Source organism: Patella vulgata, chromosome 2 (assembly GCF_932274485.2).
Source record: "Patella vulgata chromosome 2, xgPatVulg1.2, whole genome shotgun sequence".
In the NCBI taxonomy this organism is placed as follows: Eukaryota; Metazoa; Mollusca; class Gastropoda; family Patellidae; genus Patella; species Patella vulgata.
This window is the reverse complement of record NC_065880.2, coordinates 64,430,954-64,450,850: the sequence shown is the minus strand read 5'-3', so window position 1 is coordinate 64,450,850 and position 19,897 is coordinate 64,430,954. Positions and strand designations below refer to the sequence as shown.

At 35.8% G+C, this 19,897-nt stretch overlaps 1 protein-coding gene across 1 annotated transcript in view; it reads right to left on the bottom strand.

The window, feature by feature from the left end:
- LOC126811183 (macoilin-1) overlaps nt 1–19,897 on the bottom strand; it is a 268,436-nt gene that overhangs the window by 118,255 nt on the left and 130,284 nt on the right. Inside the window, exon 6 of the mRNA XM_050536744.2 lies at nt 17,015–17,114. Within this exon, the coding sequence (XP_050392701.1) occupies nt 17,015–17,114 (100 nt within the window). The remainder of the gene's footprint in view (nt 1–17,014; nt 17,115–19,897) is intronic.

The window sequence follows — 19,897 nt, the reverse complement described above, 5'->3', positions numbered from 1 at the left end:
AGGCAACAAATCATATGCCCACAGCAGCTAAATCGTCAGGGCAGTCAACAAGTGTTGTCGCATATTTTTACTTCTTTCGGTAATGAAACATTTATAATACACTCATGAAGTAATTATCAGAAAATCATTAGAATTTGTTTGGTTTTTAATATCATGGATTTAGCTGTTCAAGACATAAAAATTCATTGAAAATCAATATACTTGTTCGTCTCAAGCTCTTAAACTCTGCGTATCAATCTGAAGTCAATCAGATGATAACTTTAGCCTCTAGAGCGTCACAAGATTTTTCAAAGTGATCAAGGGCCATAACTGTGACAGTAATTATCGAAAATCACTGAAAATGAATAGACTTCTTTGTCTCATGACCTTAAACACTGTGTATAAATCGGATATTAACTTTGACCTGTAGATCGTCCACAAGATTTTTTTTAAAGTGATCAAGGGCCATAACTCTTGCAGTAATTATCGGAAATCGCTGAAAATCAATAGGCTTCTTCATCTCATGACCTTAAACACTGTGTATAAATTTGACGTCAATCGAATATTAACTTTGGCCTGTAGAGTGTCCACAAGATTTTTTAAAGTGATCAAGGGCGACAACTCTAGCAGTAATTATCGGAAATCGCTGAAAATCAATAGGCGTCTTCGTCGCATGACCTTAAACACTGTGTATAAATTTGAAGTCAATCGGATATTAACTTTGGCCTTTAGAACGTCCACAAGATTTTTTGAAGTGATCAAGGGCCATAACCCTGGCAGTAATTATTGGAAATCGCTGAAAATCAATAGGCTTCTTCGTCTCATGACCTTAAACACTGTGCAGTCCATGCGAAATGATATTTTTTTTACTGGACATTTGGGCAGGTATTATTCCAACTATTACTGGACTGAATGAGATTTTACTGGTCCAAAAAAGTTCATACCAAAAATATGCATAAAATAAGTAATAATGGCCTAAAACTCGAAAAACAACAAACAGTATATATAAGGGGGAAATACTTTACTTTATTACAAAGATTATGTATTGTATAAAGACTTTTTCGCACACTTCCTTAATTGTCATTTTGTGTAATGATAACAATAAATAGACCGCGCAAAGAAAATATAATCCCTTAGAAGCCAATGTTATTAATACAATAAAAGGACTTTCGTTTTAGTCTGGATTAACCTAGCCTACTACTTACTAGACTAGCTCGATATACGGTACTACGTACATTGAGATAAGATTTTGTTTACATTTTAAACAATAGTGAAATTAACACAATAAATTAAACGAGAATTCAACAGTCCGTGCACGAAGTGCCGTTAGTCAGTGCCAATACGGCGATGATTTAATATTTGTAAGTTGAGTGTCCGTTAAAGGGACAATAATTAACACTCTTGCGGGCTTGAAAGCTCCAGAAAATAAATAATATCCCTATCTAAGTACATGTTTAAGTGTCCTGTTTAAGTTGTGTAAATTATCTATTACATCCTATTTTATCACTTGTCCAGAGGGTTCGAAAATATTTTTAAATCGAAGTTTCATTTGAAAACGTTTACGTTAGACGTTTCAAACCATTATGTTGAATTTTTCAAAATTTTTAAATAAGGTGTGTTAAGATGAAATTTGTATCATCAATTAATTGAAATATTCTAAAATAGTACAATTTGTTGACCAGAATAAAGATTGCGACATATTATTCAGTTCCAACAAGAGTGGTATTGAGCCTTTAAGCCAAAGACTCATCAGGTATAACATATAGTACAAACAAATAAATAAATACAATAGTTCACCGATGTTTTTGTAATAAAGAACAATAGTATTGTTTGTTGATTAGCGTTATGATTTTAGACAAAATGGTAAGTTCACCAATGTTTTTGTAATAAAGTAGACCCGTATTGTTTGTTAACTGACTTTATCCCATGATTTAAAAAATTGGCGATGATTAATATTGGGTCAAAAATAATTCCTTAAATTGCGCCGGAGCCCCTTTTAGATTAATTGAATTCGCATAAAAACAACAAAGAGTGGCTACGTGCGATTTTATTCTTTGATCTTTGATACATGGGAAATTTATGTTATTCAAACAAATCTGCACGAGAATGACAACATACAAGTTGACAGTTACCATTGATTTGGGGTTCATGTAGAATAGGCTCTTCTATCGAGCCTACAGTTATTCTTTTCTAAAATAAAATGAGTGCCTTGGATTTTTGTGTGGATTTGATAGCGGTTATACTTTACTAATATTCTCTGACATCGGAGACTTGTGTCGCGTTCATTTCATTTTTGCGGTAAGTACGAGCTTCTTATGTCTGATTTGAAAGCGCTTTCGACTCCCGTTGCAAGTTCTATTTGTCTTATTTCTATTTGTAAGACCGGTAACCTAAATACCGTTATAGTTTGCAATTTTAAAGTCTATCTTTGCTGTGATTCGAGAGTAATTCTTAACTATGCACTCTAAACATGTATAGTCTTATGCATACGTGTTCTTCAAAATGTACTAGACATGACTGGTTGGAAATGTAACAGCATATATCGTGCAGAATATGTGAACACGCGTGTTCTTACTAGACAACTTTACCTAACGCGTCCGTATTATTAACGAAAATATTTAACATTCATAACATCGTGGCAGTATATCGTTTTGACATCGATTGTTTATGACAAATATAACCGTTAATTTTGCATGTAAAATTACACCGAGGCCTATATCGTGTCCCGCGACTATCGTGGCACACGTTAGCGACTGCTACACCGAGTTATTTATCGTGGCGTTATCGTGGCAATTTTCATCAACAAAAAACGACACGATAATCGTGTCCCGTATAACTTTCACGCTCCGTTCTGTTCATAGTGAAATTAACACAATAAATTAAACAAGAATTCAACAGTCCGTGCACGAAGTGCCGTCAGTCAGTGCCAATACGGCGATGATTTAATACAACCAGCAGTCAGTAAACCGGGTCCAGAATTTTTCCGGACAACTGGGCCGGTATTCATGATGAAAATACCTGACCGAGAGCTATTTTATCGGTTATGACCAACAGTCCGACGGCTTTCGCATGGACTGACACTGTGTATAAATTTAACGTCAATTGGATATTTACTTTGACCTCTAGAGCATCCACAAGATTTTTTGAAGTGATCAAGGGCCATAACTCTGGCAGTAATTATCGGAAATCGCTGAAAATCAATAGGCTTCTTCGCTTCATGACCTTAAACACTGTGTATAAATTTAAAGTCAATCGGATACTAACTTTAGCCTCTAGAGTGTCCACAAGATTTTTTGAAGTGATCAAGGGCCATAACTCTTGCAGTAATTATCGGAAATCTCTAAAAATCAATAGGCTTCTTCGTTTCATGGCCTTAAACACTGTATATAAATTTAAAGTCAATCGGGTATTAACTTTAGTCTCTAGAGCCGACGGACGGACGGGGGCGACGACAATATACGACCACATTTTAACCTCTATAGGGTCCACAACCTTGATATACCATATTTCTACGCAATTTGAGAAGGAGGGGCAGCCATTTTGTCTGTCAGTTTTGGGCCGATTTTCACGAATTTCGAACTCAGTCGTCCTTAGGGTATAACGGAGATATAATAATATGTTTTTTTAAATCGGGTAAAAATTATGACCTCTATAGGGTCCACAAGCTAAAAACGCCATTTTTCGTACAATCAGGGGCCATAATTCAGTAAGTTACGGTACGATTTGCGTGAATATCGAAAGAAACCAAGATCTATGGGTTATAAACTTACATTTCAAGTTTCAACAAAATCAGATAAAAATTGTGACCTCTATGTGAGAAAGAATTGCGGCCATTTTATCTGTCAGTTTTGGGCCGATTTTCACGAAATTCAAACTCAGTCATCCTTAGGGTGTAATGGTGATGATTTTTTGATAAAAATTATGACCTCTATAGGGTCCACAAGCTAAAAACGTGATTTTTCGTACAATCAGGGGCCATAATTCAGAGAGAGAGAGAGAGAGAAATGGGGTTTAAGGTCCACTCGACTCAAACTAGGTCATTTCGGGACTAACACAAGGTTTTAATTTTATTTCAATAATTTGCTTGCGCGTAGGGGTCTTTAGCAGTGGGAGGAAACCGGAGGAGACGGAGAAAACCCTTAAAGTTGGACAGGCGACCCTACTCCTTGCCACGTACAACCGGGGATTCGAAACCACGCCAGTTGACTCAATGACAGACTTTATGGTACAGCGCGCACATGCTAACCATTCAGCCACCCAACCCCCCTGCCATAATTCAGCAAGTTACGGTACGATATGCGCGAATATCGAAAGGGACCAAGATCTTTGGGTTATCAACTTACATTTCAAGTTTCAACAAAATCGGATAAAAGTTGTGACCTCTATAGGGTCCACAACCTTGATATACCATATTTTTACACTATTTGAGAACGAACGGCAGCCATTTTGTCTGTCAATTTTGGGCCGATTTTCACGAAATTCGAAATAAGTCGTCCTTAGGGTGTAACGTTGATATAATAATACGCTTTTTAAATCAGATAAAAAATATGACTTCTATAGGGTTCATAAGCTAAAAAGACGATTTTTCGTACAATCAGGGGCCATAATTCAGGAAGTTATGGTCCGATATGCGCGAATATCGAAAGGAACCGAAATCTTTGGGTTATAAACTTGCATTTCAAGTTTCAACAAAATCGGATAAAAATTATGACCTCTATAGGGTCCACAACCTTGATATACCATATTCTCTCGCTTTTTGAGAACGACTGGCGGCCATTTTGTCTGTCAATTTTGGGCCGATTTTCACGAAATTCAAACTCTGCCGTCCTTAGGGTGTAACGGTGATATAATAATATCGTTTTTTAAATCGGATAAAAATTATGACTTCTATAGGGTCCACAAGCTAAAAACGCGATTTTTCGTACAATCATGGGCCATAATTCAGGAAGTTATGGTCCAATATGCGCAAATATCGAAAGGAACCAAGATCTTTGGGTTATAAACTTAAATTTCAAGTTTCAACAAAATCGGATAAAAACGTGATTTTTCGTACAAACAGGGGCCATAATCCATGAAGTTTCGATCCGATACATGCCTATATCGAAAGCAGCCGAGATCTTTTGGAGATAAACTTATATTTCAAGTTTCGTCAAAATTGAATAAGAATTGTGACCTCTAGAGTGTCCACAAACAAATTGTGGACGGACAGGGGCGACGACATAATACGTCCACATGAAAATGTGGGCGTATAAAAAGGTCAATTGGCTTCCAAAAAGTAGTTATCCAATAAATATATAGTTTGAACTAATTACTGGAATCGTAAAATTTGTAGGTGTCATCAAAGGTTTAGAGGTTATAAAGGTCGTAAACTCGTGAGACAATTTGCCCATCAACGGCTGCTGCCGGGCTTTTTGATGTATTGTTTTATTGATCAATAAAGTTATAAAAAAAAGACGATTGGCTTTCCAAAAGTAGTTATCCAATAAGCGTATAGTTTGAACTAATGATTGAAATCATAAAACATATATGCCACATCAATGGTTTCGGGGTTATAAGGTTGTGAACTCTAGAGAAAATTCGTGTCATAGGGCGCCATTTTGTACGTTTTAATATTTTCACGCTCGTTCATCTAATAATTTCTTTGCTATGGAAAGTGATCCCGATTCAGAATTTGAAGGAATTTTAGCAAAGGATATTTATTTACATGTGAATATTAATCTCAGTAATAAGAAATGTTCCGGGGAAAGTGATTTTTCTGAGATACAGTACGCCCGCCGCGACGCTTTAATGAAACACGATTATCGTGTCGTTTTTTGTTGAAAATTGCCACGATAACGCCACGATATTGCCACGATAAATAACTCGGTGTTGATGAAACACGATTATCGTGTCGTTTTTTGTTGAAAATTGCCACGATAACGCCACGATAAATAACTCGGTGTAGCAGTCGCTATCGTGTGCCACGATAGTCGTGCGACACGATAGGCCTCGGTGTAATTTTACATGCAAAATTAACGGTATTTATTTGTCATAAACAATCGATGTCAAAACGATATACAGCCACGTTGTTATGAATGTTGAATATTTTAATAATACGGACGCATTAGGTCACGTTGTAGAGTTAGAACATGCGTGTTCACATATTCTGCACGATATATGCGGTTACATTTCCAACCAGTCATGTAAAGCTGCATGTCTAGTACACTTTGAAGGACACGTATGCATAAGACTATACATGTATTACACAGTTTAGATATTTATGCCGTGTTCAAATTGTTTTGCATATTTACTATATTATGAGTTTATAGTTAAGAACTACTCTCGAATCACGGCAAAGATAGACTTTTAAATTGCAAACTATAACGGTATTTGGGTTACCGGTCTTACAAATAGAAATAAGACAAATAGAACTTGCAACGGGGTTCGAAAGCGCTTTCAAATCAGACACATAAGTTCGTACTTACCGTAAAAATGAAATGAACGCGACACAAGTCTCCGATGTAAGAGAATATTAGTTAATTATAACCGCTATCAAATCCACGCAAAAATCCAAGGCACTCGTTTTATTTTAGAAAAGAATAACTGTATTTCGATGGAAGAATCTATTCCACATGAACCCCAAATCAATGATAACTGTCAACTTGTATGTTGTCATTCTCGTGCAGATTGGTTTGAATAACAGAAATGTCCCTTGGATCCAAGATCAAAGAATAAAATCGCACGTAGACACTTTGTTGTTTTTATTGGTTAAGACTACATTATGCCGCAAAGACCCAAAGTTGCCAGAAACCATGCAGTGTTCACCTTACAACAGGTCCATTGATTTATGGTTTATTTTATAATTTATGATACTGTTTAGACCACAATGCGTTACGATTTAAATTTTGGTATTCCAAGTTGATTATATATGCAAGTTTATATGCAAAAGGATATTAATTTGGATTGGTATTATTTTTATATTTGCCTGTGATAATTATTAAGGATAATTAACATCTACAATATGAGTATAAAGAGTAAGGTAAATACTTTTTACATATTGCTAAAATTTTTAATAATGTACATTATGTAAGCGGTAAAAGATATCAGCCGAAAATCTAACTGATAAATTCACGACAATGTTTCCTTATATTTGGAGTTGTTTAGTTTCGTGTACGGAAAATAGATTAACGATTAGTTTTAACATTATTTATCATGCCGAAACATATCATTTCAATTTCTCTTGTTAAAGGGAGTGTTAAAGGGAGGTTCGTACTATTTAAGAAATGACCTTTTGGCCCGACATACATGTACGAATAATCGCCGTCTTATAAAATGCGAATTCCGTTTATGTAAAAGGGGCTCCGGCGCAATTTAAGGAATTATTGTTGACCCAATATTAACCATCGCCAATTTTTTAACTCATGGGATAAAGCCAATCAGCAAACAATACGGGTCTACTTTATTACAAAATAAATGCGAATTCCGTTTATGTAAAAGGGGCTCCGGCGCAATTTAAGGAATTATTGTTGACCCAATATTAACCATCGCCAATTTTTTAACTCATGGGATAAAGACAATCAGCAAACAATACGGGTCTACTTTATTACAAAAACATTGGTGAACTTATCGTTGATCGTTAGGTAAATAAAACAATATAAACAACCAACTGGTCCTCTTCAATAGTTATGAAATTAATTAATCTAGAAAGCACATCAAAGAGTGTAGAATAAATGGTCTAACAGAAAATTCAGTTGTTAAAGGGGGGTGGGGCTATTTAAGGAATGACGTTTGTGCACAATATAATGAAATGATTTCCACCGGTGTAAGGCAGAATATGTCAACTGCAAATGACTAAACATCATTTTGTTCATAAGCCGCTCTGCATGCATGAACCTTAAGCCTGCACCGATTTTAAAAAAAAAATACGAGTTTTACCGTAACAGAGTAATCACAATTACTCGTTACAAATTGGTATTACATGTAGCGGATTGGATGGGGGTCAGGTCGAATCCTAACAACCCCGTGAAATCGCGACGAATAACTTCTTGGTTACCGTAGTCATATTTTAAGTGTAACTTTGTTTTCTTTATTTTCACATTCTGCTAATTAAGAAACCATTTGAGTAATAAATACAGGTAATTGAATGGACTGAAGCTACATGTATAATCAAAAAGAAATCGACATCTCTTTTGAAAATATGTAATTATTACTACTGACAATTAACAATAAAAGTCATATTGTCCACGAGCACAAGACTACAACAAGGTAATAGTTTGTTGTTAAAGGGGCGTCTATGTTCTGTCAGTCGATTTCCTTTCATGTCACGTGTCAGTTCTCATTGTGGAACCTTGATTGACAGTATGCATCCACCAGACTCTATGGTGCCGAAATGAAAACGTCAGCAAGGTATTATCGGACTGATACGTGTCAATGTACATGTATTCAGCAAAGTTCCATAAACTTGTTGACGGTGAATTCTGACTTTGTGTGACTACATATCAGGAGACAAAGGCTTTTAATTTATTTGTGATTTAAACCAGAATTATTTATCAGTATGTGAATTACTATTTAGATGGATAAATCTACGCCCCCGGTAAGACTAGCATATATTGGTGTCATTTTATAATTTTTCAGTAATTTGATTGAATTTGTAATGGGCCATCGATGCAAGTCTTACAAATGTCGAACATATTAATGAAGTAATAATGTATCGGTATAAGCATATTTCTGTTTAAAATATGACAATACCCGGGTTTAAATAACAGAATTACCCTGTGATATAACCCTATATACGGTCCATGATATAACAGATCAAAGAAACGCGTACGCCAATCTTCACACGTAGCTACCGACACATTAAGTGATCTATAATAACAATGTATAGCTCTATATGTACTTCATCCTAAAATAAACGATCAGAGGCATGGTTTAATTAAAACACCGAGTCACATCGTGTTTCCAACACCGAGGCAGTGCTATCGTGGCACTCGATATTCGCTCGGTGTTCACTCGGTAAATCACGGAATTCCACGATAAAAAAAACACGGTAATATCGTGTCCCGTCAAACCATCGTGACGGCCGTACTGTATGAAACAGAGAAGAAGATATACGTGATATACGGTGCACCAAAAATGGCAGCCACTCTTCGTCGAATTGTAATATCCCAGCGCTCCCTCTTTTAATAATTTCTTTGCTATGGAAAGTGATTCCGAATCAGAATTTGTAGGATTTTTATCAAAGGGTATTTTAGATGTGAATATTAATCTCAATAGTGTTCGGGAAATTGTTTTTTCCGGGATTATAAACGGAGAAGAAGATGACCCAGATACGACTTACTACGAAAACAAATCAAAATGTTGGCCCGTGGTCGACGAATACAATACCGACTTTGTTCAGCAAACTAAGTTAAATTCAGTGATTTTTTCAACACTTTTAGGACATTTAAATGAGGATAAAAATAGTTGGATTTTTTAATTTGCTTATTGTAGTAAATCTTGCACATTTTGATCGTCAATTAGACGAATGCCTACGGAAGCATGCTATGGCCTGTTGTACAATGTGCGTGTGCTAAACATTGTTGAATTTAAATAAAGAATAACTTTGTTGTTACTTTGTATTAGTGCTTAAAAGTTAGACCATTTTGATGCCCAATTATATATCTTCATTTAAATATATGAACATTTTTTGACTGGAATAATAGTTTGTGTGTTATTTTGTGTTCTCTGCAATATATTGGATTCGTTCGTTCGTTTCTGGGGTTTTACGTCCACTTCCACCTAAGGTGATATCGTAGACAATATATTGGATTAATGGATAATCCTTTAAGTAGCTCCAGGGAGATAAGCTATTGTCTAGTTAATTGGCTTAGGGAGAGACAGTAGTAGATAATGAATTAAGTCTAGGGGTCAATGAGTTAAGTAATTATCAGAAAATCATTAGAATTTGTTTGGTTTTTATAAAGTTCTGCCCCATGCTAACGTTTAGCATACCAAACATTTAATATCATGGATTTAGCGATTCATTGAAAATCAATATACTTGTTCATTGATCAAGACCTTAAAATCTGTGTATCAATCTGAAGTCAATCGGATGATAACATAAGCCTCTAGAGCGTCACAAGATATTTCAAAGTGATCAAGGGCCATAACTCTGGCCCTAATTATCGGATATCATTGAAAATCACTTTGCTTCATTGTCTCATGACCTTAAACACTGTGTATAAATTTAAACAGAGTTTCCGATAACCGGTATTTTCCGGTTTTATACCGGTAAATTTTAAGATGTATAGGTAAATAATCTTTCCATCGGTCCGTGGGACTGGTAAACATAAATGTCAACAAATTAACTGCTCTACTTTATCTCTCCATTCATCTCTCGTGTCAAAATCCTTGCGCCAATGGCTGTCAAACAGCGGTGCTATTTATAGTAACTTGAGTGTGCCGTTTTTTCCATCTGGATAATTGCTGCTCAATGACGCTGTGGCCATCACAAAATGGCGTCAAAGCAGATGAATCTTTCGTCTTTTTTCAACGGGGGCGGTGATAAAAATATCGGCGGCGACGATGAATCTGTCGTCGCTGATAATAATGATGCTCCCTGCCCCAGCACATCGAAAGCTACTAAAACTGCCCCTGTGCAAAGTACCTCAAGCAAGGCAGTTCCAACAACAGTGGCTTGAAGAATCCAAATGGCTTCGTTTTGAAGGGGGCGATCGTAGATTGATGTTTTGCGTATACTGTGAGGCAGCTGGAAAACAAAATGGCTTTACTAAGGGTCGATCTAATTTTCAGAAAGCGGCATTATAAGATCATAAAGATAGTGCCGGTCATCCCTTCCCAAAAATCCAACATGCAAATTCACATGGCACAAGCACGAGAAAAAATTGATGACAATTAAACGACAATGATGAGAAAGGTTTTGTTTATGGCCAAAGAGAACATTTCTAGCAGTAAATTTTATGGACTTATGCAATTACAAAAACAAAATGGATGCCCTGCATTAACTGGTGTCATTTACACACATTCCAATAGTTTTGAAGATATGGAAACGGCCTTGGTTCAAACAACGGTTGACAAATTGGAAGATAAAATAGCTAGCAGTAAATATGTTGATATTATTGTTGATGAAACCGTTAATGTAGTCACAGAGAAAAAACTAATATTTTTGCGAATTTTAAATAACACTGCAAAAGGCGAGACAATATTTTTAGGAAATTATTCAGTTCATAGTGGCACGGCCAAATGTATCGTTGTCAAAATAAAGGAAGTTTTTAAAGAATGGAGAATTCCTTTAAATAAAGTAATTAGTTTGGGTAGTGACGGAGCTAGTGTGATGACAGGAATTCGGAATGGTGTAGGAGTTAAACTGCCAACTGACACTCCGTTTTTGATACACGTTCACTGCATTACTCACCGCGTGGCTCTTGCGTCACAGGATGCTGCCAATTTATCAAAAAAGATTGCGGACTACCGGAAAACACTAAATGAGGTGTATAAACTTTATGAATATTCTGTCACATGGTATAATCGGTTACGTGATTTGTCAAAGGAATTGTCAGATACTGAATTTTCGACTGTAAAACAACCATCGACATTGAGATGGCTGTCCCTTGGTCGAGCTGTTAAATTGACAAAATTAAATTGACCCGTTCTGGTTATGGAGATCGAAGGAGAGGCTGCTGACCGCAAAAATGCTGTGGCTGCTGGTTTACAGAAAATCTTAAAAACTTATTCTTTTATAGCCACGACATACATGCTTTCGGATGTTCTTCAATGCATGGAAAAATTGGTAACAGTTTTTCAAAGAGAAACTCTCAATCTCTCGATGATACGACCTATGGTCAATTCAACTATAGAAACATTAGAGGCATTTTTAACCGCAAAGGGAGAGAATGATTCTGAATTATACAAATTTGACTTGAAATCGCATGAACTAATTTCATCCTATCTGGAATTTCGAAAGCAACAAGTAGTCTTAGGGGCAGTTCATTCAACTGTTACTGATGTGAAATGTGGGGTCCCACAGGGATCCAATATTGGTCCATTACTTTTCTTGATTTTATAAACGATCTCCCACTTCATGTCATTAAATGTCATACTGATCTTTTTGCTGATGTCAGTACCCTTCACTTCTATAGCAACAATCTAGCTAATATAGAGATTGCCCTTCGAGAGGATTTACTAAATGTATTTAATTGGTGTAATGATAATGGTATAGTAATAGGTGTGCCATATGCTGCCATTTTGTTGTCTAAGAAAAAGAAAAAATAAGGTTTTCCCCACTAATTAAAAGATCTGTCACAAATACAATGGGCCTATGCAAAACCGTAGGTTACGTTTTTTGTAACAACCTCAAACAAAATGATGTTTCCTTGAGAAAAAAAAAACGAATGTGGATAGGTTTTAATACTTTTAACGGCTTTTGAAAAACGTCTGTGACGCTCCGGTTATCACCGAAATAAAAAACGACGTCAAAATATTTATTTATTCATCGTTGTAATCAAAGTTCGAGGTATTTTCTGCGGATGTTTCAAAACACTAACAATAAATATTTTAATATGAATGTTTAGCAGTAGTTTCATATTTTTTAATAATGACCTTGTGGTTGAATAAAATTACTATTTTCATTGCTAAATACTTCTTAGAAAACTTTTAAATAGTTTTCCGTTGCGTCAAAGAAATTAAAACCTGTGTCATGTCATATCATTTTGTTCGCCTTGATTTAAACTTTCTTCTTATACGAAAATAAAGCTAGCATATCAAATCGAACATTAGCGGAATTTCCGTAAAAGGAGTGGGGTGTCCCATGACGTCAGTAAGAAGTTCCCCGGAATTTGACGTTGCGACAGACACTAAAAAGAATTTTTGGATGGACTCCTGCAGATATAACATCTATAATTGATAGAAATTAGAATAAGGGTAATATTTTCATTAAAATTAATAAAAATAAAGTATGAAATTGGATCATTGTAAATTATCTATAAATAGGGGTTTCAGGTCATGTGACTTTAGTGTGAAATCGGACAGCCACCGGCTGAAATATAGCCCACTTCAATCTACGATTCTGAATTACTATTTTATGTAAATGCAATACTAGCAATTGAATTGTAATAGTTTAATATCAATCTCAATATCTGCAAAGATTTAGATTAAAAATTATTGAAATGTTAGCGAAATTACCGTTTGTTTACAGGAGACGCTCGCGGGAAAAAAACGCTCTGACGTCACGAGATTTGACATATTATCATTCAAATTATTATGATTTTAATAAATCTTAGCTGACAATAGCGTGCGGTTTTTAGTTATTATATAAAAAGTAATGGAAAATTTGAGGTTTTTTTTACATTAAAATTTGAATTTATGAATATGTGTGAGCATACAAAATGTAGATAGATTTGTAAATAGTTTAACTGATACACAGTTAATGTTACTATTATTTATCAAGTTGTGTTTTACTGAAATCTGATAAATTATATATTTAAATATTTATATGTTTAAATGTTATAAGATTAATTCAAACATGGTCAAAGTACTTCTAACCAGCGGCTGCCAGGCAGGATACGCCCACATTTTCGAGAGATGGAAGAAAGTGATTTTTTGTACAATCAGAGGCCATAATTCAGGAAGTTACGGTCCGATATGCGCGAATATCAAAGGAACCAAGATTTTTGGGTTATAAACTTACATTTCAAGTTTCAAAAAAATCGGATAAAAATTTTGACCTCTATAGGTTCCACAACCTTGATATACCATATTTTTACGCTATTTGAGAACGAAGGGCGGCCATTTTGTCTGTCAATTTTGGACCGATTTTCACGAAATTCGAACTCAGTCGTCCTTAAGATCTAACGGTGATATAATAATACGTTTTTTTAAATCGGATAAAAATTATGACCTCTATGGGGTCCACAAGCTAAAATTGCGATTTTTCGTACAATCAGGGGCCATCATTCAGGAAGTTACGTTCCGATATGCGCGAATATCGAAAGGAACCAAGATCTTTGGGTTATAAACTTACATTTCAAGTTTCATCAAAATAGGATTAAAATTGTGACCTCTATAGGGTTCAAAACCTTGATATACCATATTTTTAAGCTATTTGACAACGAAGGGCGGCCATTTTGTCTGTCAGTTTTAGGCCGATTCTCACGAAATTCGAACTTAACCGTCCTTAGGGTGTAAGGTGTTATAATAATACGTTTTTTTAAATCGGATAAAAATTATGACCTCTATAGGGTCCACAAGCTAAAAACACGATTTTTCGTACAATCAGGGGCCATAATTCAGGAAGTTACGGTCCGATATGCGCGAATATCGAGAGGAACCATGATCTTTGGGTTATAAACTTACATTTCAAGTTTCAAAAACATTGGATAAAAATTATGACATCTATAGGGTCCACAACCTTGATATACCATATTTTTACGCTATTTGAGAACGAGGGGCGGCCATTTTGTCTGTCAGTTTTGGGCCGATTTTCACGAAATTCGAACTCAGTCTTCCTTAGGCTGTAACGGTGATATAATAATATGTTTTTTTAAATCGGATAAAAATTATGACCTCTATAGGGTCTACAAGCTAAAAACGCAATTTTTCGTACAATCAGGGGCCATAATTCAGGAAGTTACGGTCCGATGTGCGCGAATATCGAAATGACCCGAGATCTTTGGGATATAAACATACATTTCAAGTTTCAACAAAATCAGATAAAAATTGTGACCTCTATAGGGCCCACAACCTTGATATACCATATTTTCACGCTATTTGAGAATGATCGGCGGCCATTTTGTCTGTCAATTTTGGGCCGGTTTTCACGAAATTCGAACTCAACCGTCCTTGGGGTTTAACGGTGATATAATAATAGGTTTTTTTAAAACGGATAAAAATTAAGACCTCTATAGGGTCCACAAGCTAAAAACGCGATTTTTCGGACAATCAGGGGCCATAATTCAAGAAGTTATGTTCAGATATGCGCGAATATCGAAAGGAACCGAGATCTTTGGGTTATAATCATACATTTCAAGTTTAAAATAAATCAGATAAAAATTGTGACCTCTACAGTGTTCACAAGCTAAAAACGTGATTTTTCGTACAATCAGGGGCCATAATCCATGAAGTTACAGTCCGATACATGCCAATATCAAAAGGAACCCAGATCTTAGGGTGATAAACCTATATTTTAAGTTTCATTGAAACCGGATAAAAATTGTGACCTGTAGACTGTTCACAAACCATTGTGGATGGACGTCCAGACGGACGGACGGGGGTGACGACAATATACGTCCACATGAAAATTTGGGCATATGAAAATGAATCAGTATGGTTTTTACCAGATTACCCATGCACTGCACAGCTGTATTAACAAAAACACAATTTCGTTGCCATGGTAACCAAAAGGAGAAATTGGAATATTCAGAGAGAAAAAATAATGTTTTTTTTCAAAGAGATCAGCCTGAGAAACCCCTAAGTAAGTATTTTCACTGCAAAATTCTATATACTAAAGAAATGATGACATATGCGCATATTAATTAGCTGTACTTAGTCATTTTCGCAGAAGGACATTAAAAAAATAAGCCTTTATAGTAATAAAAACAGTCGTGTAATTTTAAGTAAACAAACCTCAACTTCTGTTTTTGTAATTTTATTTACAACATATACCACAAATAATTGAAAGCATGATATAATTTGGATTACTGATGATTTATTTAAAATTTATTGATGATAAATTTAGCTAACCAGCGAGCGGCTGCCAGGCAGGATACGCCCACATTTTTGAGAGATGGATAGAGAACAAAATGATTTTTCCTACAATCAAGGGCCATAATTCACGAAGTTACAATTCGATATGCGCAAATATCGAAAGGAACCAAGATCTTTGGGTTATAAACATGCATTTCAAGTTTCATCAAAATCGAATTAAAATTGTAACCTCTACAGGGTCCACAACCCTTGATATACCATATTTTTACACCTTTACCGTACAAGAGACGGCCACTTTGTCCGGCAGTTTTGGTTTGATATTCAGGAAATTTGAACTCAACCTTTATTATGGTGTTACGGTGATATATTCAAACGATTTTTAAAATCAGATAATAAGTGTGACCTTCAAAGGGACCACAAGCTAAAAGAGGCGATTTTTCGTATAATCAGGGGCCATAATTCATGAAGTTACGATCCGATATGCGACAATATCGAAAGGAACCAAGATCTTTAGGTTATAAACATGCATTTCAAGTTTCATCAAAATCGAATTAAAATTGCGACCTCTACAGGGTCCACAAACTTGACATATACCATATTTTTACACTATTCGCGTTCAAGCGGCGGCCATTTTGTCCGGCAATTTTGGTCTGATTTTCACGAAATTCGAACTCAACCTTCATTACGGTATAACGGTGATATAATCAAACGTTTTTTTAAATCGGATAATAATTGTGACCTTCAGAGGGACAAGCTAAAAAAGGCGATTTTGCGTACAATCAGGAGCCATAATTCAGGAAGTTACGATCTGATATGCGACAATATCAAAGGAACCAAGATCTTTAGGTTATAAACATGCTTTTCAAGTTTCATCAAAATCGAATTAAAATTGTGACCCATACAGGGTCCACAACCTTGATTTACCCTATTTTTACACTATTTGCGTACAAACGGCGGCCATTTTGTCCGGCAATTTTGGTCTGATTTTCCCCAAATTCGAACTCACTCTCCCTTAGGGTGTAACGGTGATATAATAATACGGTTTTTTAAATCGGACATTTACAGTTTATCTCTTTGCGATTGAAATGGGGCTGTCAGATAAGCCGCCCATATGAACTGTTTATGTACATGTGTAGGCAATTGGCCTGTTATTAAAATGCCTTGGAAAGCACTCCTTGTGGAAATTGTGCTATAGAAAAAATTTTCATAATAAAATTAAATTGCCCTTTTTTTCCATTCACTTGGCAAATCCTAGCAAAAAAACACTGAGGTCAATGATTTTGGATCAATACATTTGGACCACACAGTATTTTTTTACAAATTGTAGATTTTAAAGAATGAAATACATCAAGTTTACCTTTATGTTTATCTGCATTATATTGCAACTCTAGTGGTAGAGACTGACTCAGTAATTGAGTGTAAAAATCATTTTCTTTCTGAACTACTTTCTGTCGCCGCTGAAAAATAAACAAAACATATCTATTTATACCTGCATGTATGTTCAAAATATTGATTCGTAAAACAGTATACAAACACATGACGTTTTATACATCCACATTCATAATGTGGACGTATATTGCCGTCGCCCCTCTGTGTGTGTGTGTGTGTGTGTGTGTGTTAGCAGATACATTTTTTCGAGGACATTTGATGGGATACACACCGATAATTAGAGGACAACCGTCAATTCAGGGACCAAAATTGGTCCTCGAAATTTTAGACCTTTGTTTTCGTATGACCGATGTCTAGGTCATATGGTATGTTATTATTTTTTAATTCTGTTTTAAATTTCAAATTTTAATATTCATTAATGCTTGTTAAATTGTTGCTGTTAATTATTTGGTCCTGAAATAAAGTGTTATATGGTGGAGAAAGCGGGCAGAGTAAACAAAATCGTCTACTCTTGATTCCGGTACAGCTAAGCGAGATATATTGTAAATATATTTGGAAGAAGGGATGGATATTAACTTTATTCTTCCTTCAGCAGCAATAGCAGCAATAAGAAATCTGAATCAACTAACAATGTCTTAGAGTCTCAAACAGGATAGGGGTTCTACACAAATCAGCTTTAAATGGGGCTTCTCAGAAAATTTATTACCCAGTTCAGAAAAGAAATATTGTTCTTTTGACAAAAGAGAAAGGGACAGACAGCGACAGCTAGAACTTTTTGCTAAGAAGGATGCCCAAAAAGTACAGATTTCTGTTGTCTCCAGTAAAAAGGATGTGGATGTTCAAAATGTTCCTGATACTAAAGATGTGGCTGTTGGGAATAACCCTGTGTTAATGGTGACAAGAGAAACAATGAGTCATCTTGCCAATAGCCATGATAAAGGTTGTCAAATAAATTTTGACAGTGAGGCTGCAATGAAAGATGTTTCCAGGTCTAGTGCCAAAAGTACCAGCAGTCAAGACCATCGACATGTAGGAATATGTTTAACAAATCCACCTGTACAAGTATCCGACAAAGTGCTTAGACAAAGAGTTAAGAACACAAAACAAGAATATCTCATTCAGTGGAAGAATTGGGTTCTGGAGGAGGAACTAGATTATAGTGCTCAATAATACATAAATGCGAATTCAAATAGAATACAAGGACCCAGATTACATTTACCTGATGAAAACGTTAACCAGTACAATATGCAAGAACATCACTTTAGGCTAGTGCTGGCACGATATATCGTTGAATCTATGTATCGCGATTTACCGTCTCACCATAACTGTATTGAATCGCGGGATGCCGAATCGATTTTTCACGATTCTTTTTTGCGTTTTCTCAAATATATTATGAACTTTAAAACTTTAAATTATACCCTAAACTTTATTTGAAACAATGACACTTCGCAAACGATGTACAGTAGTCTTGACATGTGTGTTACTATAAATAGCGCACAACCGTAATTACCGTTAGTTTCGTATGTTTAGATTAACAACATTTTAACGCCTTTTCCTTTTGTTTCCGAATTTTAAAGTTTGTTATAAGGCTTAGTTAATAAAACATACATATTTAAATACATAAAACGACATTTACTCTAGAATTTTATAAATTTAGAACGTAAATATAATAGATAGTAGCTCTTGTAAAAATAAAAATGGCAGAAAACACAGTCGCAATAACAAATCCTCCAGCGAAATATAAATCTAAAGTGGCGCTATTGCACTTTCGTACCTCTACCAGTTCCCGTGGTCGTAGGCACTTGAAATTTTCAGAGGATGTTAAGGGGGGCTAGCAATGACCACACACCGAATTTCAGCGGAATCGATCAATAACTTTTTATTTTACCGACTTTTTAATTTCTAACGAGAGAGAACTTCATCCGTTTGACGCCATTTGCTTTGTTTACTATTTAGACTAACAAGACACTAAGACGGAAACCGACACACTGCACTAGCTGCCTAACACTGCAGTTCATAAAAATTAATATAATTTTTGTATACTTAATTTTTGCGCGAAGCCACCATTTTCTATAAAATACTATTTGGTGTTTATCAGTGGATTGGCCTTTAGGTGTGAATATTGCCGTGACCTTGATTTTGACCTTGAGTCCAAACTTCCCATCCATATCGGAACCTTTGCGTTTATGCTTGCCGTGGCCTTATTTCTTACCGTATTATCAAAGTTAATGTTCGAGGTGAAAGCAGAGACGACGTCCTTCAGAAAAGATAATTGGGTCAAAGTCGTAGGTCAAGGTCATCTTACAGAAAACTAAACTCAAACTATTCAAAGTCATTTTTGGGACATTTGACCTTGACTTACGACCTTGACCCCGTAACCATTTTCGAAGGCTATCACCTTGGCTTGAATCATGGACGTTTACCTTGGTCCTGTCGCACATCGCTCGATCAGAAAACGGTCAAACGCAGAGGGGCCCATGTCCGAAAGGAAGTCAATGGGCGTGGTCAATGTGAAAGGTCGATGGTTCAAGCCAAGGTGATAGCCTCGAAAATGGTTACGGGGTCAAGTTCAAATGTCCCAAAAATGACTTTGAAAAGTTTGAGTTTAGTTTTCTGTAAGATGACCTTGACCTACAACTTTGACCCAATTATCTTTTCTGGAGGACATCGTCTCTGCTTTCAGCTCGAACATTAACTTTGATAATACAGTTAGAAATAAGGCCATGGCAAGCATACCCGCAAAGGGCCCGAGATGGATGGCCTTTGCGTTGTCACGTACAACCGTGTAATCGAAACCACGCCAGTTGACTCAATGACAGGCTTTATGATACAGCACGCTAACAATTCGGTG